Here is a 23,452-nt window from a genome sequence, read left to right as displayed (position 1 = left end):
ATATGTATTATTAATTGTGACAGAAAAATTATCGTCAGATTACGATACAAAAAATACGGTTTAAAATGCACACCACATTTCTATCACGCTCAAAATAATTCTATCGCGAAGCTTTCAATAGCCACTAGATGGCAGTTTGATGCTTACATGTATTCATAGCTGTGATAGGAAGGTGATATTCATTTTGAAGGATTACGAGAATGGTGGGTGTGGTGAACATACAGAATATTTATTTCTAAGATATAAATTATGTATAGATGATATATGAATTAAGTATTTCACTGACAACTTTTAACATTCTTAAAAATAATAATAAGATTAATAATTAGCGTTCTCAGTCTATAAAAGTCTTAGCTAAGAAGCTTCTAGTTCTAGTACGTTTCAAATTCTTGTAAATAATAAATGAAAATATAAAACTCATTAACTGGTAACTTCAGATGGTAAAGTGCAAGACAACTATAACATTATTAACTTGTTGGAACAGGAATCCAGAGCTTAATAGTTCGTTACTGTAATGCATGCTAATTCCAAGAAATGTAAAGCTTTGAAATTCCAAGAGTGAATTTCAATTAGTCCTAACCTACAGGGTGCAACATCAGATCCTATTTAGACATGCATGTATAGTTCAAGATGTAAAAAGTTTTGAAATTTATTAAAGAACAATTTTGCAGAGTGTATTAATTAATAGTGGTGAGGGGACCTCCCAGGGAAGGTTCTATTCTTTCTGGTTACCTCCTCTGGGAACTAAACATCCACCCGCGAGTTTGCCGTGCGTGGCAATCCGTGAAGGAGAGGAGAGGATCCTGGTGGTTGAGAGGTCCAACCCTAACACACCACTTTGTCCTTGAATTCCTGTTGACAAGCGACCTTTGGGTGGCTCCCCTTGGGTCAGTTTGCTGGTCCACTTGGGCTAGAGTCAACCAAGTACCAGTGTTGGAAGTTCTCAACGGGTGTTGTGGACATTGTGTCTGATGCTGGTGTTTGGGTATAGTGGTCACAAAACCTTGTAGTTGCTGCAATGTCCTTGTATGACATTGTAGTACGTCTCCTCGTAGGGCTCCATGGTGGGTGGGGTCAGTGGGTACCAAAATTTTCCTTTGTTCTTACGGATCCTCCTACGAAAAATTTAAATAAAATAGTGAAAAACAGTCACTAGGTAAATGACTGTCTTGAAGACTCTGAGCAGTAATCTTCAACATCTGTAACACACTTATCTCATTTTCTAAAATTACATTCTCTTTCAGAAAAACCTTTATGGCAAATGTTCCCCTTTTTTATTCAGAAGGGACTTGCTGGCTCTCCAAAGTCAGTAAAGAAGCTTCGATCTGGAGACATATTGGTTGAAACATCCACATCCCAACACAGTGAACTCCTCTTGAATTCAAAGGCAATTGCAGATGTACCTATTGAGGTTACCCCTCATGCTACCTTGAATTCATCATGAGGAGTTATTGTTGAGAGGGATTTGAAGAACATCCAGGAGTCAGAGATTCTCGCTAGTTTCTCCATTCAAGGAGATTCTGCAGTGAGGCGCATTCCCACTCATAAAGATGGAGTTACACTACCGACAAATATCCTTGTTTTGACATTTACATTACCACATGCACCTGCCACCCTCAAGGCAGGTTATTTAAATTGTAGGGTATGATCGTACATTCCAAACCCTCTCCGATGTTTCTAATGTCAGAGGTTCGGTCACTCAAAGACGTCATTTCATGGTTCCCTGACGTGCTCATTCTGGTGGCAAGGACCATGATGCCTATGAGTGTGACACAGACCCACTTTGTGTCAACTGCAATGGTTCTCACCTTTCCTACTTTAGTTCTTGCCCTAAATGGTTGGAGGAAAAAGAGGTGCAGCATTTGAAAACAACTCATAACATTAGTTATCCTGAGGCTCGGAAATTGCTGTATGCCACTTTATCTCAGACATTTGTTACTGCACTTTGTTCCACAACTACAGTGGGAGTGCAGACAGATCTCTCTGTACCTCCAAGAGAATCGTTTTCAAAACAAATGAAAAGCCTTTTGACCTCCTTGGTTAAAAAGGTTGATGAATCAACTTCTATACCCATCTCTGTTCTTTCCATAGATTTACATTCTAATCTGGATGACATCAAAGCACTGATTGCTTCCCACCATCCTGTATGTCTTTCCTTACAAGAAACATTTCTGAAACCTGCTGATACAGTCACTTTTTCTCTGTACAGAAATGACAGGCTGTGTGATGGATGAGTACATGGAGGGGTGGCACTGTTGGTTGATCAACATGTGCCCACCCTGTCTTTGTCACTCAACACACCCTTGGAGGCCGTAGCCATCCGTGTTTCCTTGGATCGTACCATCACTGTTTGTTCTCTCTACCTGTCACCTGGAGAGACATATGATCAATCAAACCTTGATGCTCTCATTGAACAGTTGCCGTCTCCCTTTCTAATCCTGGGGAACTTTAATGGACATCATCCCCTCTGAGGAAGTGCTGTTATTGATAGGAGGGGTCACTCTGTAGAGCGTATGCTCTCTGATCACAATCTTTCTCTTTTCAATACTGGTTCTTCCACTTATTTTCACGCACCTAGTCAGTCCTTTACCACTATTGATCTCTTGGTTTTCTCCCCTTCATTATTCTCCCATTTTTCATGGAGGGTTGACAATAATCCACTAGGCAGTGATCATTTTCCTATACTTTTGAGAGAGACTGGCCATGATTGATGCCACCCTACCCGCGTGCCCCGGTGGAAGCTGGATCAGGAAGACTGGTCCACTTTCACTGCTCTCGCAGAACTTGATACTGCCATCGTCAGTCAGCCATCAATAGACGATTGTGTGGCAGAGGTAACTAACTGTATTATACAAGCAGCCGCTCAGTGCATTCCTAAAGCCTCAACACGTTTTCCACGATATCCTTCTTCATGGTGGAATCCTGCTTGCCACTTGTCTAGGAAGGCTCAAAAACGGGCCTGGGTTACTTTCCGTAGATATCCCACACTTTCGAACCGCATCGTTTTTTAATGGGCCCGTGCACATGCTTGGTGGGTAAGACATCAAAGCCAGAAGGAATCTTGGATTAAGTTCACAACTAGCATATCTTCTACCACCAGTTCCAAGGTCATATGGGATAGGGTTCGAAAGGTCAGTGGGCACTACAATTCTGTCCCCCTCTTGATCTTACTCTCTGATGGCCAAGAGGTAGCTGATGTCTGGAGCATTGCTGATACTTTAGGTGAAAGATTTTGCTGAGTATCTAGCACTTCTGCTTGTTCCTCCACCTTCTTGGCCATCAAGACTCAGGCAGAGTGTTCACATCTTTTCTCTTTAACTGACTGTTTTTTTTACTATAATTGTCCCTTTACATTGGTTTAACTGAAAATGGCCCTTCATCGGTCTGGAAGTATATCTGTTGGACCTGATGATGTACACTGTGACATGCTGCACTATTTCTCTCCTGCTTCTCTTGATATTCTTCTAATTGTTTTTAACTGGATCTGGCAGGAGAATGTTTTTCCTAATGCCTGGCTCCAGGATATTATCTTACCTTTCTCTGAGCCTGTGAAAGATCCCAAGATTCCTTCAAACTACCGTCCAATTGCTTTGACGAGCTGTTTCTGTAAGACCTTAGAGAGGATGGTTAATGCTCGCCTTGTTTGGTTCCTCGAATCAAACAACCTCCTCTCACCCACCCAGTTTGGGTTCCAATGACAGCACTCCACCACAGACCATCTAATTCGACTTGAAACATCAATCAGAGAAGCCTTTCACAAACAACAACATCTTGTATCAATATTCTTTGGCATTGAGAAGGCTTATAATACAACATGGAAGTATGGCATTTTGCGAGACCTCCATATATGTGAGTTATGTGGCCATTTACCCATGTTTATTAAAAAAAATTTTAATGGACAAGAGATTCCAAGTTCATGTGGGTTCGACACTTTTCATCACACTTTTCAGTATAAAAATTAATGCCATCATTGAACAACTCCCTCTCACTGTTGCAAACGGGCACTATGTTGACGACTTTCACATCTTGTGTCAGTCATCGAACATGAGATATATTCAGAGGCAACTACAAACTGCCCTCAATCGTGTACTGAAGTGGACCACGGCAAACAGCTTTAATTTCTCTCTCTCTAAAACCGTTTGCATGCACTTCTGCCATCAACGAGGTATTTATCCTGATCCTGAACTCTGTATTGGTGAAGTTTTGCTGCCAGTGGTCCCTGAGACCAAGTTCTTGGGGCTTATTTTTTACTATAAGCTGACATTTATACCGCATTTAAAGCAGCTATGGGTCAAATGCACAAGACCACTGAACATCCTCCATGTCCTCTCTTCCACCAGTTGGGGAGCAGATCAATGTTCTGTGTTAAAGATATATCGTGCTCTTATTTGATCAAAACTCAACTATGGATCAATGGTCTATGGCTCTGACAGACCCTCAGCCTTAAAGATGCTGGGACCATTCACCATCAAGGACATCGACTCTGCACTGGGGCTTTCTGCACCTCCCCAGTTCAGAGCTTATACATAGAATCTCATGAACCTTCTCCGCACCTTCACTGTTTGCAATTATCTTTACTATATTCTTCAAAACTTTGTTTCTTACCAAAGCATCCCTCCTAGGGATGTGTTTTCCTTCCTTGGTGGGCCATACTTTTTCAGAACAAATGATCTGCCATTGCTCCTTTTGGGCTCCACATCTAGGTGCAATTGGATGAATTGGGTCTGTCCTTGGATATCTTTGCAGAATCCACTGGTCAGCCCATTCCACCATGGCTTATTATAGTTCCCAACTGTAACCTTTTTTTAAGTCATCTTAGAAAGGCAGATACTCCCAATTGGAAGTACTATCTTTTATTTACTTAACATCTTTTGAACAATCTTTCCATTGCAATTTATACGGATGGTTCCAAATCATATAACTCTGTGGGCTCTGTCATGGTTTGTTGCGGTTCAGTGGCTACTCGCAGAATCCCCTCTACAGCTTCTATGTTCACTGCTGAACTGTATGCCATTTCTCTTTCCCTGGATAATATTGAAGCTAAGCAGTACTCTAACTGCATTATTTATATTGACTTGCTTAGTTCTCTACTGGCCCTGGAATCGCTTCACGTTGGCTCACACCCTGTTCTCGCTGATATTCAAAACCAACTGGCCTATTTCTCATTAACATCAACTTCTATCCAGTTTTTCTGTATACCAGGCCACGTTAGTTTTCGCTGGGAACCGAGCTTGCAGACATGGCAGCTAAATCTATCTGCTCTGGCACTATTACCACTGTGCCTATTCCATACATGGACTATGGTCCTGTATTCAAGGCTTGGCTCTGTACCAGCTGGTAGTCAACTTGGATTGAGCAACGCGACAACAAGCTTTTCCAAATAAAACCCTATGTTGGACTTTGGCCGTCTAGCTTCCATAAGCTTCTAAAGGAGGAAGTTGTTCTAACGAGATTATGCATTGTTCACAGTTTTAACTCATCGTTTTCTTTTAGCTGGAACTGATGCATCAGTGTGTAGTTTGTGTAACACTCAAATCTCTGTAAGCCACATTTTACTTTCTTGCCATCATTACGACTCTCAATGAAGGCACTATTTTAAACATGTTCTGTCCCAGGGTTTGTCCATAACATTAGACAGTGTTATTGGTGACAGTGACACTGTCCACCTTGATAAAGTTTTTAGGTTTCTAATGGCCATTAATCTTTTTAAAATTCATTTAAGTGTTTGATATTTATTCATTACACCTTTTTAATTGTGGTTCCCTTTTAAGAGTCTCAATCTCTCTAGTTCAATTTGAAATTGGAAAATGACCATGACATTAAATAACTTGACACCAGGACTGGAAAGGCTAACTTCAGGTGACTGACGGTGGTTCTTGTACTTACCTGTTATTCTTCCTGGTGGTTATGATCATTACTATTATGCTACAGAAAATCCTTTACAACTTCTCTTACTCTGCTTTCTCTTTTAACAGTGTAGACTGGGTGTTAACATTAGTTTTATGCTTTTTTGTTTTTCAATGCTGTTTTGTTTTACCTTCATTTCCTTTCATGAATTTTACTACATTTCCTTTATTTTTACCTTTTACTGGACATTTGGTGCAGATAGCCTTGCTGTTTTGTGCCATAAAACACTAAATCAACCAACTAACTTTATTTTAATGCTTCCAGATTAAATTACCAATTAGAACTATGATATATTTACAATCAATGAATTATATTCAAGTGGGTGTAGTGTTTTTCCCATACACTTGTGAAATAATTCATGTTGTCTCCTAGAATAGCAAAAGCCTTAAAGATATCCACCTTCATGCTAAAGGAATTACACCATTAAATGTTTTTGATCCTTGTAATAAATCCCATCATCTAACCTGCAAATTCATGAAAACTGTGGACTCTTTCTTCAACCACTATGACTCAGACACTTTAAAGTTGCTAAATAAATTACTTGTACAACAACATTTACCATGCACAGTGTAACAAATGCAATCCAATCACCAATATGTAGGGCAGACCCAAATCTTCTTGACACTGGTAAAGGCCTCCATGTTGCTGAGCCCTATAACCAGCTTGGTTCATTCTGTTAATTATGTTAGTCTAATAGGTATTGTGACTAGTTTTAAAACTAAAGCTGATATAGAAATGAAAGAAGCCTGTTGAATAACTATTTTAAAAACCATGGCCTTCTGGAATAAATCTACACTGACCTTTGACCATTGATTAATTCTCTGTTCTTTCTCATGTTTTGTGAAATCTTTATTTTTACCCTATTCTTTCATAACGTTTATTTATTTATTTATATGATTTTCCACATTCTTTTTTTTAATTGATCTTCACATATTATTTGCATTTTACGTTATCAGTACCCATTACCGTATCCATAATGGTCCTCCACCACTCTCACACTTAGGTTTACTTATCTGAAAGTGCTTGGGTTGTAAGGTTTAGTATTTTTCTCTTTAACTGGTATTATAAAACCTACATATTTTTCTAACATGAATTAAAATTAAGTTGATTTTCAGAATTTGTGAAAATGTTTTGTTGAGTTTAATATATTTTCAGTAAACACTTTATTGTTATTAGATGTTTACACTATTATTACTTAGGCTGAGATAACATGCCATCAGTCATTGTATCTAATTCAATGGGCTCATTCTAAAGTTCACAAGTTATATTTTAATATATATCATGATTGTATGGTAGATAATTTGGTCTTGACAGGTAACAGTCTGTTTAAGATGTGGGTAACTTCGTCATTATTAATATCATGAGGAAAATAATTAATTATTAATTTAACACATTTTTACACACCTTTTCAGTTACATCTGTGTATGTTGAAAATAAATTTGTCTCAAAACTTTTAAACCTTTAAAAAGACACCAAATTTCTAATCTTGAAAATAACTCTTGTGATAAAAAAAAAACTGTTTTTCATCATAATAGAAAATGTTGACTGTTTTTAGGCTGCTACTCTGCGTCCATACCTAACAGCAGTCCGTCACACCCTTAATGCTGCCATGTGTCTTGAGAACTTTTCATCACAGGTTGTAGAACGGCACAATAAACCTGAAGTTGAAGTCAGGTAAACTATATAAGAGACTGTTTTTCTTATAAACCATTCTTGAAAGTCATATAGTCCATTTGAGTGATTGTCTTTCACGGTATACATTGATAGTTAGATTGTCTGTGAGTGATTGTCTTTCAGGGTATACATTCTTGATAGTTAGATTGTCTATGAGTGATTGTTTTTCAAGGTATACATTCTTGATAGTTATATTGTCTATGTAAGTAATCGTCTTTCAGGATATACATTCTTGATAATCATATAGTCTGTATTAGTGATTGTATTTCAGGGTATGCATTCTTGATAGTTAGTCTGTATGAGTGTCTTTCAGGGTATACATTCTTAAAAGTCAGATAGTCTGTGTTATATAAAGTGGTCAGACCTGAATGCTTAATTTTGAATGCTTATCTAAGAAATTTATTTTGACATTTTTAAAATTCCTAACACATTCCAGTTCAGTTGAATAGATGGAAACTGCCTGTTGTAGAAATTCAAATTTAGAGGATGATTTTCCAAAGTTTTCTGTCATTCAAGGAATATTCAAGTTCATTTCTTTAGTCTATCAAATTGACATTGACAACTTTACTAAAAATCTGTGCATGTTTTCCATTGATTAGATTTTTAACAAATTATACACAAGTAGCAATTCACGTAATAAAAGATCTTTTTAATTGGTATCAGTGTCGAAGTGAATCACTATTTCTTAACAAACATATTAGCAAAATGTTGTAGAATCAGTGGTTTACATGCATCCTTTTTTTACCTGTATTAAAACTTTATCTCTTTCCAATCCATGTAAAATTACAGTTTGACCACCTCAACCCATGTAGTTACTAATAATACCCTTGATGAACATTAACATTTCCATTCATATAATATTTTCAACATGATTTACCAGAATGCATGCAGGTTTTCACAATTGAAATTACTGTTACAGTTTAAATGGGTATACATTAAAAAAAAGTTCTTGGTGTTGTGATGGGAAAAAATTACTTAAGTCATATAAACAATGTTCTGTAGCTAGTAGTAGGGATAATAGTACTTTGGGTAACATCTGTAGAAACACTGAACATGAGAAAAAGCATATTATTGTTTTGTTGTATAGATCTCTTATAATGCCTCTTTTAGAGTACTGTGTACAGTTTTCATCTCCCTTGATCAACAAGGACACTGAATTGTTGGAGAAGGTTCAGAGAAGAGATTTCAGGATGTTACCTGGGATGGTGTGATTGTCCTGTAAGGAGACTAAAATGTCTAAACTTGTTTTCTCTGGATAGGAGAAGGGTCATAGGGAATTTGGTTGAAGTGTTTGAGATTACTAAGGGTATTGATAATATAGATCTATCAAACTTTTGTGTATTTATCAGTGAAAATAATAGGACAAGGGGGTCATAAATTCAAATTTTGGTAGTGTAGGAGTTGTCTTCAGTTTAGACAATTTTTGAACAGAGTAGTTGGTTTTTGGAATGATATGTCCTCAAGAATGAGGGAGGCAAAACCATTAACTGAGTTCAAGAAAAGATTGATGAATATGTGAGTAAATAGGGATGGCTATAGTTGGAAGCTGGAAGAGACATAATTCCTTTGTATCCCTTTTAAATGTTATGAAATTTATTAATGTTTAGTTTGTTTCTTGTTTTTCCCTTCAATGTAAGTTTCATGCTTTTGATGTACATTTTGTAAAACAGGTGTGGGCATGTACTTAGTTCATTTTAGTACAGTAAAACAATAGTTTGATATAAACTCACACACACTCACTAGTATTAAATCTTTAGACTCTTTGCTATGTATTTCTTTTATGAGCCTTCTAGAAATATTTTTAATTTAAATTACCATTTGTGAATATTAGATAAATTACTTAAATTATTTATATGAATTTCATAATTTTAATATGTTATTTTGTAGACATTTTTCAAGTAGCTAAATTATTATATGTTTTAATTTTTATAGAACAAGCAAGGAACTCCTCCTGACACCTGTTGTAATAAGTCGAAATGAAAAGGAAAAGGTTTTAATTGAGGGATCAGTGAACTCTCTAAGAATCAGTATTGCTGTTAAACAGGCTGATGAGATAGAACGGATCCTTTGTCACAAGTTTATGAGGTTTATGATGATGAGAGCAGAAAATTTTGTGATTTTAAGAAGAAAACCAGTAGAGGTTAGAGTACTGTTTTTATCACATTTAAAGTAATAGTTTATCACTATTTTTATAATAAAACCAATTAGAATTAATTTTTCTCTAGTCTTATACAGCTGTTACAGTAAACTGATAAACAGCTAGACTTGTAACATTCATAATGTAATCCAGATGTTCAGAAACACTCATTGATAGCAGTAGTTGTGATGCTCTGACTGCTTTACAGATGTGGGAGTGTTAAACAGTGACTGGTAACTTGAGGTTAGCTCTTGGTAGCTTGATGTTAAAAAGGCCTTTAAGTTGTAACATGTATACATTTCAAATAGAAATGTGTTTTGTGTGCATAGCCAGCGATTAAGATATATATATATAGACATTGAGAAAAGGTTTTTGTGAGATCGTTTAATTATTTGTCAAAATAATAGCATGAAATATAATCATTTTGAACTTTTATTTTTGTACATAATAGGATTTTTTTTCACATTAATTAGATATTATTCTTGTTGTGTTTATTCCAGTAACTGTTTCTGTATTTATATACATTGAGGTTTGTTTGTGTGGTTTTAAAGTAAAACAGTTAGTGTCTTATTGGTCTTTGTAAATTGTTCTGAAAGTTTGGTCCATGATCTGTGCAGGGTTATGACATCTCCTTCTTGATTACTAACTTCCACACAGAACAGATGTATAAACACAAACTAGTGGACTTTGTCATTCATTTCATGGAGGAAATTGACAAGGAAATCAGCGAGATGAAACTGACATTAAATGCCAGAGCTCGAATTTGTGCTGAAGAATTTTTGAAACGGGTAACAACACATTGATTTTAATATGTAATACTTGTACAACACATTGGTTTTGACCTGTGATACTAGTATGATATGTAAACTATATCAGAAAATCCACATATATTTCATAGGAGCATGTGCTTTCCGTTCAACAATTTTTAAACCTTACCAACTTGCATTGTTTAAAGTGCTTCATTGCTATGTTTTGACAGTGTAGTAATGTTTTCTAGGCCAGTACTTAACATATGTACAAGATCTGTAGTAATACTGTGTCTTGTTGTAACACTGTGATAAGTTTTCTGAGCCCTTAATCAGTATTTGTGGGACAGAAGTAATAAATAGAAAAACATTGACTAACTAATCAAATAATTAGTTATTTCATCATTTAAGTATATACTATAATTAGTTTGCTTGCAATGACAAGGCCTTTTTTGTATTGCAACAGTTGTAAGATATTAACATTTTTAACATCAATATCATCTTCTTCTTTTCAGTTTTGATTAAAGTCGACTTCATCAGGATGAGAAAGGGGTTCTGCAGTATACTTGAATAACAAATATTAAGGTGTAATTTTGTTATGATATTTAATGTTAAGTGGTCCAAACTATGTAGAGCATTTGGTTTAATTCTATTAAAATAATGACATTTCTTACAATTCTCTCTTGTTAAGTAGTTGTGACTTTGCACTTCTTCATAGTGTCTTAAACTGTTGTTCTTTTTATCAGTCAAATGGCAAGAGAATAATCAAGTGATAAGAATTTTAAAATATCACAGTCATACCACTGTGGTATATGGGAAACAATATCTATCAAATCTTTGATGCCCAGGATAAAATAATAAAAAAACTCCTGTTGTATTGGAATTGTAATTTAATAAAATTAACTGTTCTTGTTACCAGGTGACTGACGAGATGGTTGTCACATAATAAAAATCTATGAAATGGAACAAACTTTGTTACCAATAAGTTGTCATAACTTTATTTATGTTTAGTTCTTACTGAACCAAATCAGGAAGTTTGACAGGATTTTATTGATAACAATTTCAGCACTGATTAAACTAAGGTTATGAAGAAGGCTCATTCTATACTGTATCAACATGTGTAATTATATCATTCCAAGTAGTGGAAAGAAATTAGAATTATCATTTAAATATCATTTATATTCGTATAAAGCTATTTGCAGTTGAATATTAGCATCACAGAGTTCACAGATGTTTATCGTATTGTAACGAAATACATTCTTGAATAGATATTTTGGATTATCTGGTAAAAATACCACATGTAACCATAATGAATTAAGTTTTGATAACATTTGATACAGGTTTCTTTCATTTTAACACAAATTGTAAGCCTATATTCATAAAAACACTTCATCATAAACTGAAACTGTTGTAGTCCTTATACAATAATAATGTTTAAGAAATGTTTATTAAATTAAAGCTGATCTGACTAGTTTGATGCAATCTTTCACACTTTATTAAATTATCAATAACTTCTCAAGAAAATTTTACTAAATTAACTGGTATTAATAACTGACGAGTCCACGTCTAGACATCAGTTTTAACATCATGTGCCCTCTAGCTAACATAAAAATTCAAATACTGAAGGTTAACATTTTTCTAAATTGAAAATGTATTTCCAATATTACCTACTTCTATTTACTCTTGTAGCAGTTGTTCAAGGTAAACGGTTGTTTCTTTACCCATCTAAACGTTGATCTGATTTTATCTTTTATATTCCACTCAGTTGTGCTATGTGATAGTTGTACTGTGATATTCTCCACCAACATCAATGTGTCCACTATCATAGTATTGTATATAAGCAATAATGTTATCACTTTTTGAGACTGATACCATCCCAGTTACTAATGCCATCTCTTAATAGGGAGAAAGAGCTGGAGAGTACCAGTGGAGGTAAGTATTATTGTCAAAACATTCTTACATTCACTGATGCTTATAGCTAGAATCTCACAATGAAAAGATGGAGAAGCTAGTGAGTGCATCATCCATGAAGAAAGGGTATAAACAGATAAGATTGGTACCCTAGTGGGAGAAGTTCACATACCAGTCTGCATGATGTCCTCCAGCAGGCAATTCAGTCAGATAGCTAGAGACATAGAAATGTAATGAATTAGTGCAAGCAACATAACACTTCAAAGTCCTGGCAAGATGCAAGAAATGATCAAGGGACAAGTGTTTGTAGAGATGAGAAATTTCCACTAAATCAATTGGTGAAAAGAATTTATCCCCTACCCTTGCTGACAGAGCCTCAAGAAGGGAGGGCATAAGTATAATGGTAGACCTGTACACAGGCTGTGCAAACAACTCTGACCTATAAAGTCCTCAAGCCAGCAACAAAAAATATACATTTTATGAGAAGATAATACGTTGTGTATGAGAGAAAATCCTCGAATAGATGTTGGGACAGAGCACATAACACCACCTTTATATCTATGTTAAGTAATAGAAGATGCCTTTTGGGATGAAAGGCGTGAACCAATTTGAGAAGGCTGGATAACACTGGGAACTCATATTTAAAATATTGTAAAGTAGTCGAGAAAACTGCCTTATATAAGGTGATAGTAGAAGGGGCCAAATCTTTGTCAAAAATCGAGGTATGGTTGGTGCTTTTGGATGAAGTGAGTTTAATATTTTCACTAGATACCATTGGTGATAAATGGCTATTGTGAGTCTAAGGAGAGATCAAGAAAAATAACTTCAGAAGTTAAACCCTGATGTCATGCAAAGAATCACAAAATTTCCATGCAGGAATTACGAGTTTTAGAATGTCTGGGTGTAGACTATTGGATCAAGGTTGCTTCAGAGATTGCCAAAGAGGAAGTGGCAGGGATGGGTGATGTTGAAGATATTTAAGAAAATAACATCATGGTTGGGATGGCCAACCTGGGGATACAAACAGCACTTGAAAAAGAATAGTTTGAACCCTGACCAGTACTTTGGGTGGCAGAAAAATTGCAAGGAAGGCAGAGAGATACAATCCTGTCAAGTCTTGACTGAATGCGTCTATCACCAAGGCCTGAAGATAAGGTACCAAAGACCAAAATGCCTGTAGTTGAAAGTTCCAATAGGTGACAAATCCATCAACTATCAATGTCTTAAACTGAGAGTAAATCCACTGGAAGGCTTCACAATGTAGCATCCATTACGTTGGAATGATACAAATGATCTGCTATTTAATTCATCACTCCTAAAACAATAGAATTTTGGAAGCTGATGTGATAGGAATCAGCCCATTAGAGAATATTCAAAGTTTGAAAACAAAGGTTTTAGAATGCATATCCCCTTGATGAGAAGTATAAGATACCACTCTAAAACTGTTGGAATGAATCATGAATATTTATTCTTTCAGTAGAAGTAGACCTTGAGCCATTGTCTATTGGACAGCAAGAAGTTTTAAAATGCTTATGTGGAAGGGAGATTCATTGTCCATCCATAGACCCTGGAATTCCTGATTGTGAGGAGAGAAATTTTGGGACGAAGGGTTGATATGGAAACACCTATTGTAATGTTTTTCTGATCCAATCACCACTTGCAATCCAAGATGTTGCTCCTGAGAAAGGAGGCTAGATGATCCAGTGGATCATAGTCTGGAACTAATGAAGGGATTGCATTTGTGTGCTGTCCCAAAAAGTTAGAGATTCAAGGGATGCTCACATCCTCAAAAGAGAGTTCCATCTATGCAGTAGGAGAAGGAGATGTAAGAGCCTAACTGCCTATTCCATGACATGAAGCCAGATAGGAGTCAGCTGAGCCCAATTTAAATATGTGTTAAAAAAAGACACCTAGATGAACAATGTATTGAGTCGTCACCAGAATGGATTTCTTGACTCTGATAAGAAATCTAGTCTTGGTGGTTGCTGAAAAGAGAATCTGGGTGTGCCATTCCACTTACTGATGTTACAGAGCTAGAAATAGCTAGTCTTCCATATAAGGGTGAGTGCACAGGCCAAAAGATAAAGGAGACAAGAAATGTTAATCCAAATCTGCAGATGCTAGGCCAAAGGGCAGAGTCCTAATCTGCAAAACCTGACCCTTTTGCATGAAATGTAGGTAGCAGTAAGACAATTTTGTTATGGGAATGTATAAATATGCAATAGCAACATCAAACTTAGTCATCCACAGACCTGGTAAGAATGTCAATGTAGATTGAGAAATGATTCAATTGTGAACCTGGGAGAACTGCAAAATTGGTTAAAATGAGAAATATTGATCATCAGAAGCCAATCTCCCACCTTATTGGTCACAACGAATAAACAGAAAATAAAATTTTGGAAGAACAGGATAAACACTATACTTCCCCCTACTCAACAACTTGAATGAAGACCCACAATCCAGTGATCTGTTGGAGGTTGGAAGAATAATGTAAGTGAAGGTGTGAACTTGAATGACCAATTATAACTCTAAAACCTGGAGTATACATGGATCTATGGTTAAGGAATTCTAAATGTTTAGAAAATATTGCAACTGTGCTCCCATAGACCCCAACAGGAAAAGGGAGTCACAAATGACATTGATGATGGTCTGTCCGAGCAGAGAAGCCTCTAAGACAAGGATGGAATATATTCTAAATATCAATAGATCAAAGAGCTGAAGCTGGGGATTGAAACACACAATGAGAAATCACTCCATGACTTCCAGCAGGAGCCAAAGAAAGTCGAGAAGCCAGTGACAACAAGAAATAATGTAAACAGGCTATATCAATCCATGATTCCAATGCCTTTGGAATGCCCACAAATATCAAGAGACAAAGAAAAGGAGCTTTACATAACTCATGGAATGTGACAACTGGATGAACTTCCTCCAATAAGACATCTTTATCCAGTAAATCCTAACATCATACAAGCCAGAAAGAGCAAAATCTAACAATCTTACCAAAGTAAAAATCAGCAAAGAACCTAATTTATCATCAAATTGAGTTAGAGGTTGCGGAGATTTTTCTGACGAACTTTGAAATGAAGATAAATATCTCAGAATAGTAGTGAGAGTTAGACGAATCTGAGAATGTTGTGATATGTTACTAGAGATCTGAATATATGTCCTCTTGGCAGTGGTAAGTCAAGGCCTGCTGTTCCAACAAATGTGGAAAACAAGGCATAGCCATCCTGTCACATAACTGAGAGGTAAATCAACCAGCATAAATGGAAATATCAGGTAAAGGAGGAAACGCTAAGTAGTCGCTCTTATATAAGGAATAGACTCAGAGGCTACCAGGGGAGCCCTCAAAAACCAGTTGATTTACTGAAAAAAAAAAAGAGCACAAAATGGTTGATCCAAATTGACCTCATGAGAAGCCGACCTAGTAAACGAAGGAGCCTGAAAAAACAGATCCAAATTCTTTCCAGAATGTCCTGCTTTTTCCTGATGATGCAGGCTCATAACCCCTGGATCGAATACATTTGTCTTATTTTACAATGAATCAGACCGTGGACAGACTCAACTGAGAGTAGCCCCTTCCCTGACTGCTGAGAGATGCAAGGTAATAAAGGTGACATAGGGAAGGTCCGATTAGCTTCTATACTGGAAACAGCAACCAGGAAATTCATGCCTGAAAACGATACCCATGGTAAGCAGATCACAGATAACCAAACTCTTACTCACTAAGATTAACTGATTATAGGCAATACCTCTTCTCTACTAACACTAAACAAAATATTGTGTATTTATATTTATCCTTGTTTCTAAATCCTTCACTGCTGTATTCTGTAGAGACTTTAACTTTCATGAACCTTCTAGGTATATTGTATGAGCATCATGAAAAGCACCCAGCTAAGTAATAGTATTTTTACATTGTAGTTGCAACTCATTGCAAATCTGCCAGTGACACAGCGGTATGTCTGCGGATTTACAATGCTAGAAATCGGGTTTTGATACCCGTGTTTGGCAGTGCATGGATAGCTCTTTGTATTTAACTACAAAAAAAGAACATATTACCAAATCTCATCACTTAAATACAATTTTGTTGCTACTTGAAGAAACTTGTAAAAATTTCCAATCTTGAGATCTCTGGGTAAATACAAAATATTTTAAAAATGGGACCAATTATATGAGTTATTATATAACAGTTCTTTCACATAGTGTATAGATACCTGAAACTATTGTGTGATTTTAGATCTGCAGTTGGTTGAAACATTTATGACTAAACATCCACACTTCCAATATTTCTATTAAAAACAAATAGGTTTCATTTACTTAAATTTTATTCCAACGTAACATATTCGTTGGTGGTTGGGTAATGCAAATCCTTGTTCTTCTAATTTTGTGATTCAGAAACTTGGGATTTGATTATTTTTCATTTAGTTTTATCAAGGAATAATTGCTTAAATATTAGAGACTTCACAGTAGATTAGCTGCAAGTATGAAAAATTATAACACTAAAAACCAGATTTCGATACCTATGGAAGACTTAGCATAGATAGCCAGCTCACTATGTAGATTTGTAAGTAACTAAACTTGTTTATCATGTTAAAGAAATATAAACACTTGTGTGCATCAAGAACAGTTTAATGGTATTTTGAAGTATTGTTTTCTGTGTTAGACCACAACTATAGTTTCATAATATTTCTTTATTGTTTGCATAATTATAAGGAAAATGTCTATTTTATATATTTGAAATTTATTTTATTTTCATAAATTGTATTTCCAATTGTCTTCAGATTCTAAGTTGTTGTTTTTTGTAGACCAAGTGATTATAGCATTTTGCTCCACTTGAATTTCTAAAGTTTAATATATGATTTATATATTATTTTCATAAAATATTTTAACTAAGTAATTTTCTACTTGTGTCAATTGTCATACTGAAAAGATTTTGGTAAGTTAAAGTGGGAAAGAACAATTCTTTTTTTACCTTTTCGAAACACCAATTCATCATTCATAAGTTCATTATATATTATTTTAAAAGTTTTCTTAAATAATTGTATACTAATGTTATTAGGTATAACAATACTAATGATGTTAATTGTTTGTGGTATATTAACAATTCCATCATTTGTTGTAATCCAATTTCTCACACGTGTTTATTAGTACTAGTACTCTGTGTTAATTTGTGATGACAAGAAACCCACTTGAAATAAAAATGTATCTCAGGACGGCTGGTATGGGTATTAACACTTTTACTAATGAAGCAGTGAACAATGTTTCGATCTAAGGTTATCTTCAGGTCGAAACGTCGTTCTTTGTTTCATTAGTAAAAGTGTTAATACCCATACCAGCCATCCTGAGATACATTTTTATGCCATGTTATTGTATATGTAGGCCAACAAACATGAATGTAAAAGTTACTAAAAGTTTAAAAACTGTAATTTACTATTTAAAGTTAAGGTGAAAAGTCATTGAAGATTGTAGGGTCCTTTTACTTTTCTAAACTGTAATTTTCGAAGTTGTATCTTTCAAATCAGCTGAACTAAAAACATCTTACAGTATAAAATTTAGTGTATTTCAGATTTATTTGATTTCTCCCATTATAAAAATCCATGTGTACCTGTTGTGTTTTCAAACTGGAAATAGCTAGTAATTATTTCTACAGGTTATATAGAGTTATCTTAATGTGTACTGTAGGTTACTTAATATTAGCTTAATCATAAAGTTAATGTGTGCTGGTAATTCTCTCTGCAGATTACTTAACACCTTGTTTCTTTTATTGTAGTAGCGATGCTTTGACCACAACAAATCAAACATAAGGTGTTTTAAGTAGTATGCGAAAAAATTGATGTATACATACAGGTAGAGATGTCTAGCATGCATAAATATAGGGGTGGATATGATAAAGGGCTAACATTAGTTTAATGTGTGTTGGTAATTCTTTCTGTATTTCACATAATGTTAGCTAAATTATAATCATAAGTGTTTTATTTTACAAAAATGTAAACAGTTTAGGCAAACAGATACAACTAAATTCAATTAAATGAAACAAAAGTAGCTACTTGTATATGTAAAAGGAGCTGGTATGGGTAGAGAAAGCACTATGTGAACAGGAAGAAAGCAATCAAACATTATTTCTTAACCTCAAAATTACAAGAACCAATACACAATTTAAAACAGGAATCCACTGAAAATTCACCCATGCTGGTGAGTAACTATACATTCCTTGGGACTCAGCACGTGAAACAAAACAAAAACTCAACATACTAAAAAAACCAAATAAACAGCCATAAAACTATGCTCACCAGATAAAATTAATGATGAATTAGACAAAATAAAACAATACTTCATCAACATCAACAAGTTTCCTCCACAAACTGTAGAAAACATATACACACACCTAGATAAAAAGCAAAATCAACTAACAAAGTTAGGGTATATAAATATACCCCACGATTTTAAAAAATCACGAAACCATATACTGCTGCATACCATATATTCCTGACATCAGCAGAAAAATAACCAACATTTGGCAAAAACTAGTAACAAAATATGGCATTCCAGTTAGTACCAAATTTATTCAAAATCCAGGCACAAACCTGAGGTCTATACTATGTAAAAACTACACTGACAAACACCACACCAACATTATTTATAAAATACAATGTGATAACTGCCACGACTTCTATATTGGAGAAACAAGTAGAAAATTGGAAACCAGATTTAAAGAACATAAAAAGTCACCTTCACATGTTTTCAAGTACTGCAAATCAAATAAACGCAGAATAACCATAGAAAATACTCAAATACTAAATAAAGAAAAAACATAAACAAATGCAAAGTTAAAGAAGCCTTACTTGTACAACAACTCAAGCCCTAAATAAACCAATACAAAGGAACACCTTTATACCCTATATTAATAAATATATCCAACATCTAAGCTCGCCCTCTACATTCCAACACTCAATTACACAACATGTGGTCAGCTATCGGTCAGTATCCCTTTGTCTTTGTGAACCTGAAGATGACCGAAGAAGGTTGAAACGTTCGTTTCTCTACATAGTGCTTTCTCTAGCCATACCAGCTGTTTTGACATGTATAATTTTTTCTACAAGTGGGTTTTTTTTTGTCATCACAAAAAAGTAGCTACTATGCAACCTTCAGATGACATGATTCTCACAAGTGAATTGGATTTACTAAGGTAAATAACAAACTGTGAGACACCTATTGTTTAATCTTGTCTTTTGAACTAATCTAACAGACTGCAAGGGTTCTATTTCTTTTAGATATCTATTGTTCAACTTTGGGTTTTATTAACATATCTAGTGGAACTTCAGTGATTTTATTTCTTACAGACTTACATGGTTTGATTTTGTATCTAGCTAGCTACTTGTAACTTATCCACAAGGTATTAATTAAAAGTGTAGACTTCATTAAAGTGCTTTCTTCATGTAAGTTTTGTAGTTTAAAATAATTTTTAAGCTCTTAGTAACAATGTTGATATTGTTTATGCATTATTTCATAAACAACAGATAAAAAAAAGCTTAAGTTTCAGGTAAATGATGAATGAATACCCAGTATAATTTGTGATTTTTAATGTTTAAAAATTAAGATAGAAATATCTGTATTTTTTGTCTGGGAAAAGACAAAGTGATATCTCAAAGAAGATCATGAGACACCAAGTAAACTTTCTTTACCAGAAAATATTGATGACTCATCAGGCAAGTAAACATTATTGTAGGTCATATTTACAAGAACTAGCTTATAGGAAGTAATAATGTCATACATACTTTGGGTGAAAGACTGACTGATGAGTTCCAGTTTACTTCACATGTGTTTGATGAGCCTGCTTTGGTGTTATTATCACATCTTTTTCGTGATGTCAAGTTGAAGTTTGTTTTGAGAAATGTAGCTGACAGTAACCTTTGTTCAGTGTTGTTTTAAAGAACTAAAAGTACTAAATTACAGCACAACCTCAATCAGTGGGCATCTGAAAACAATAGGAACTATGCCAGTGTGGGCAAATCCTTTCAGTATTTTTTTTCCTATTATTTGTAAACAAAATAAATCTTACAGTAATGAACATCTCAGTATTCTGGTTTAAGGGCAGTGTTTTTACTGTTATTCTTTATATAAAGTAGGCAGTTAAACCTTGTACTGCAGTTGTTGTGACCTTTGAGTTATTTTAAAAATGTTATTGAATAACTATTTGTGACACTGTAAGTACTCTGTTTTTGAAGCATTTTTTTATTTATTCTTCTGTGTTTTAGACACATAAAGGTGAAATGGAACACCACCAGTGTAAATGTGACAGTGATCTATTAAACATTTTTACAAAGTAAACATAAAATTGACATAAAGAATAACAATTTGTTATACGTGTTTTTGTGCTAGTGACCTAATGTATGATATACAAATGTATAGTAACTTCTTATATGTGCTTCCATATTTGTCAAAAAGAAATAAATTTAAAAATCACACATTTCTTTGTTCCATTTATATTATGTTTTTAAAATATATATGAAAACACTGCTTAAATACATGTGGCAAAAATGGTTTTAAGTGCATACAACAAACAAAATGAGGGTTTTAAAATTGAGAAATTTATTATAGCGAATATCAAATCCAGCTTTGCATGGTTCATTCTTAATATTAAGGGCACTTTGCTATAGGAGACATGTGGACACAAGCAGAAGGATCCTCTTAATGTCAAGGTTCTACTAGACAGTTAACTCAAAATTGTGGAGTAAATTAGCCAACAAATGTTTAAACTAACATGTCATAATGGAGTGTTGAGTAAGGTAGCCAACAGCAAGTGTTTAAATTAACACATCACTAAGATATGTTGAATAAGCTAGCCAACAGCAAGTGTTTAAACTAACACCTGACCGAGGTGTGTTGAGTAAGGTAGCCAACAGCAAGTGTTTAAACTAACACTTGACCAAAGTGTGTTGAGTAAGGTAGCCAACAGCAAGTGTTTAAACTAACACCTGACCAAGGTGTGTTGAGTAAGGTAGCCAACAGCAAGTGTTTAAACTAACACCTGACCAAGATGTGTTGAGTAAGTTAGCCAACAGCAAGTGTTTAAACTAACACCTGACCAAGGTGTGTTGAATAAGTTAAACAACAGCAAGTGTTTAAACTAACACATGACCAAGGTGTGTTGAATAAGTTAAACAACAGCAAGTGTTTAAACTAACACATGACCAAGGTGTGTTGAATAAGTTAAACAACAGCAAGTGTTTAAACTAACACCTGACCGAGGTGTGTTGAGTAAGTTCGCCAATAGCAAATATTTGAAAGAAAACTTGCTGCTCATAATGACAGTGAGATTACCTTCTTGTTTGAATGATTACACTGTAAAAGAAGAAAAAAAAACACTTGTAATATGATTTTAACATGTTTAATATATATCTATAAACAGACAGATATGTACATATAGGTATTGTGTATTTAGTTTTGATTTAAATTTTAACTAATGGAGAAATAAACTGAAGCTGTCCATGTTTAGGTGGGGGTGGTGACAGGACCGTGTGGTCCTGAGTTTCAGGAAGCCTTTTCTTGTTTTCATTACAGTACAGCTGATCGTAAACAAAGTGACTGCATTGAGAAATTTCAAGAAATGCAAGAATGCATGTCTAAGTACCCTGGATTATATTGTTTGAATGGGGAAGGTGATAAAACTTCTGTGAATGATGGTATTCAAGAAGAAAGTCTGGCAAGCAGCAGAGAAAATCAGTCACTCTCTAGTAAAAATATAGTTGTTTTAAAAGAATAATGTATTACATTTATTATGAATAGTTGTCACACAATTCACAGCTTCAAATGTTTTGTGTGAAAAAATATCTGTTATAAAATCATTTCCATTTCTATTGCTATGATGATAAAATTCTGGTTAGTGTTTACAAGTGAATATGTTAAACTTATATAAAACATATAACAAAAATTGTATTTTGATTTGTTGATTATATCTTGTGAAATACAATATTGCATCAGTTCTCATGTTCTGTTTAAATACAGAATTTAATGATATTGGAATAAGTTCTTTACATTCAAAATTCTTATTTGTTTTATGTCTTATTTCTTGTTTTCCTATTATATTGCCCCTGGCTCAGTGGGAAGTCTGAGTACTTATTATCAGCAACTGGTTTTGAATACCTGTGGTAGGAAGATCACAGATAACCCATGGCATAGTTTTGAACATAACAAACAATTACATTTGTATTTTATTCAAACCTTCATTTCTTGTTCTATTTATTTAATTTTTTGTCTGCCCATTCTATGTTTTCCTTTCACAGGTTTGTGTCTGTTTCTGTCATATTATTTCTTTAATATTATTACATTTATTTTTCATTTGATGTACATTTCAGTGCAAGATTTATTAACAACCAGTGTTTTGGGTATTTCATACTATAAATAGGTATGTAGGATTGATAACTTAGTTCTTGTAGACCCATCATCACAGTATATAATCCTTACAACATGTGCTGTATTGTTTATTCCATACATTGACTGGTTTATGACTAAAAATTATAATTATGAATTTTTATGTGATACACACACACACACACACACATATATATATATAGCAATAGTTAAAGATAAAGTATACATATTACATTTTAAAAACAAACATTCCTGGCAATAAGATACACTGAGTTTGCTTCCATTGGGAATGTTACAGAAACATCAGGTGCAGTTTTCTGAATGTTGTTAGCTAACAATGAAGTATATTCACATGTACAGTGCTTGTTCATTTTCAGGAAGTAGTTATTGCTACAGCCATGTTTTCTATCTTCCATATCAGACCTTGTTTCAAGTCCCACACTTAGTAACAAGATACTGCAGACAGTCGGATTATTATAGCCATGTGCTAGGATTTATTTTTATTGTACACATCAGATCTTGTTTGAAATCCTACACTAATATGGTACAGTATTTATTAGAACCCCTGCTAGGTTTATGTTCTCTAAATAAAACATGTGCTTAACACACTTATCATCACTTCTTATTTCTATATGTTTCAATCAAAATCCACTCAGTTTTCTAAGATTTTCTCTATTTAATCATTAATTCTTAAGTGTTTCAATTA

At 34.5% G+C, this 23,452-nt stretch overlaps 1 protein-coding gene across 2 annotated transcripts; it reads left to right on the top strand.

The window, feature by feature from the left end:
- Positions 1–99: 99 nt before the first annotated feature.
- On the top strand, positions 100–11,140 carry Arpc4 (Actin-related protein 2/3 complex, subunit 4). 2 transcript variants are annotated; one of them, XM_076479718.1, is made up of 5 exons: positions 100–203; positions 7,463–7,581; positions 9,514–9,721; positions 10,336–10,506; positions 10,980–11,140. In XM_076479718.1, exons 1-5 carry the CDS (start codon positions 201–203, stop codon positions 10,983–10,985), a joined length of 507 nt encoding a protein of 168 aa, XP_076335833.1. In that variant the 5' UTR covers positions 100–200; the 3' UTR covers positions 10,986–11,140. The 2 variants fall into 2 exon arrangements, with proteins under 2 accessions (XP_076335833.1, XP_076335834.1); XM_076479719.1 differs by having other exon boundaries at positions 199–5,901.
- The last annotated feature ends 12,312 nt before the right edge of the window (positions 11,141–23,452 follow it).

The sequence above is a fragment of the Tachypleus tridentatus genome, chromosome 13, assembly GCF_004210375.1.
Source record: "Tachypleus tridentatus isolate NWPU-2018 chromosome 13, ASM421037v1, whole genome shotgun sequence".
NCBI lineage: Eukaryota > Metazoa > Arthropoda > Merostomata > Xiphosura > Limulidae > Tachypleus > Tachypleus tridentatus.
Note: the sequence above shows the minus strand (reverse complement) of the source record. Positions and strands in the feature narration are given on the sequence as shown.

Coding starts and splice junctions, on each gene's coding strand:
- Arpc4 (XM_076479718.1), top strand. Junction 7,582..9,513: donor AAACCTGAAGTTGAAGTCAG/GTAAACTATATA, acceptor TAATTTTTATAG/AACAAGCAAGGAACTCCTCC. Junction 9,722..10,335: donor TAAGAAGAAAACCAGTAGAG/GTTAGAGTACTG, acceptor TGATCTGTGCAG/GGTTATGACATCTCCTTCTT.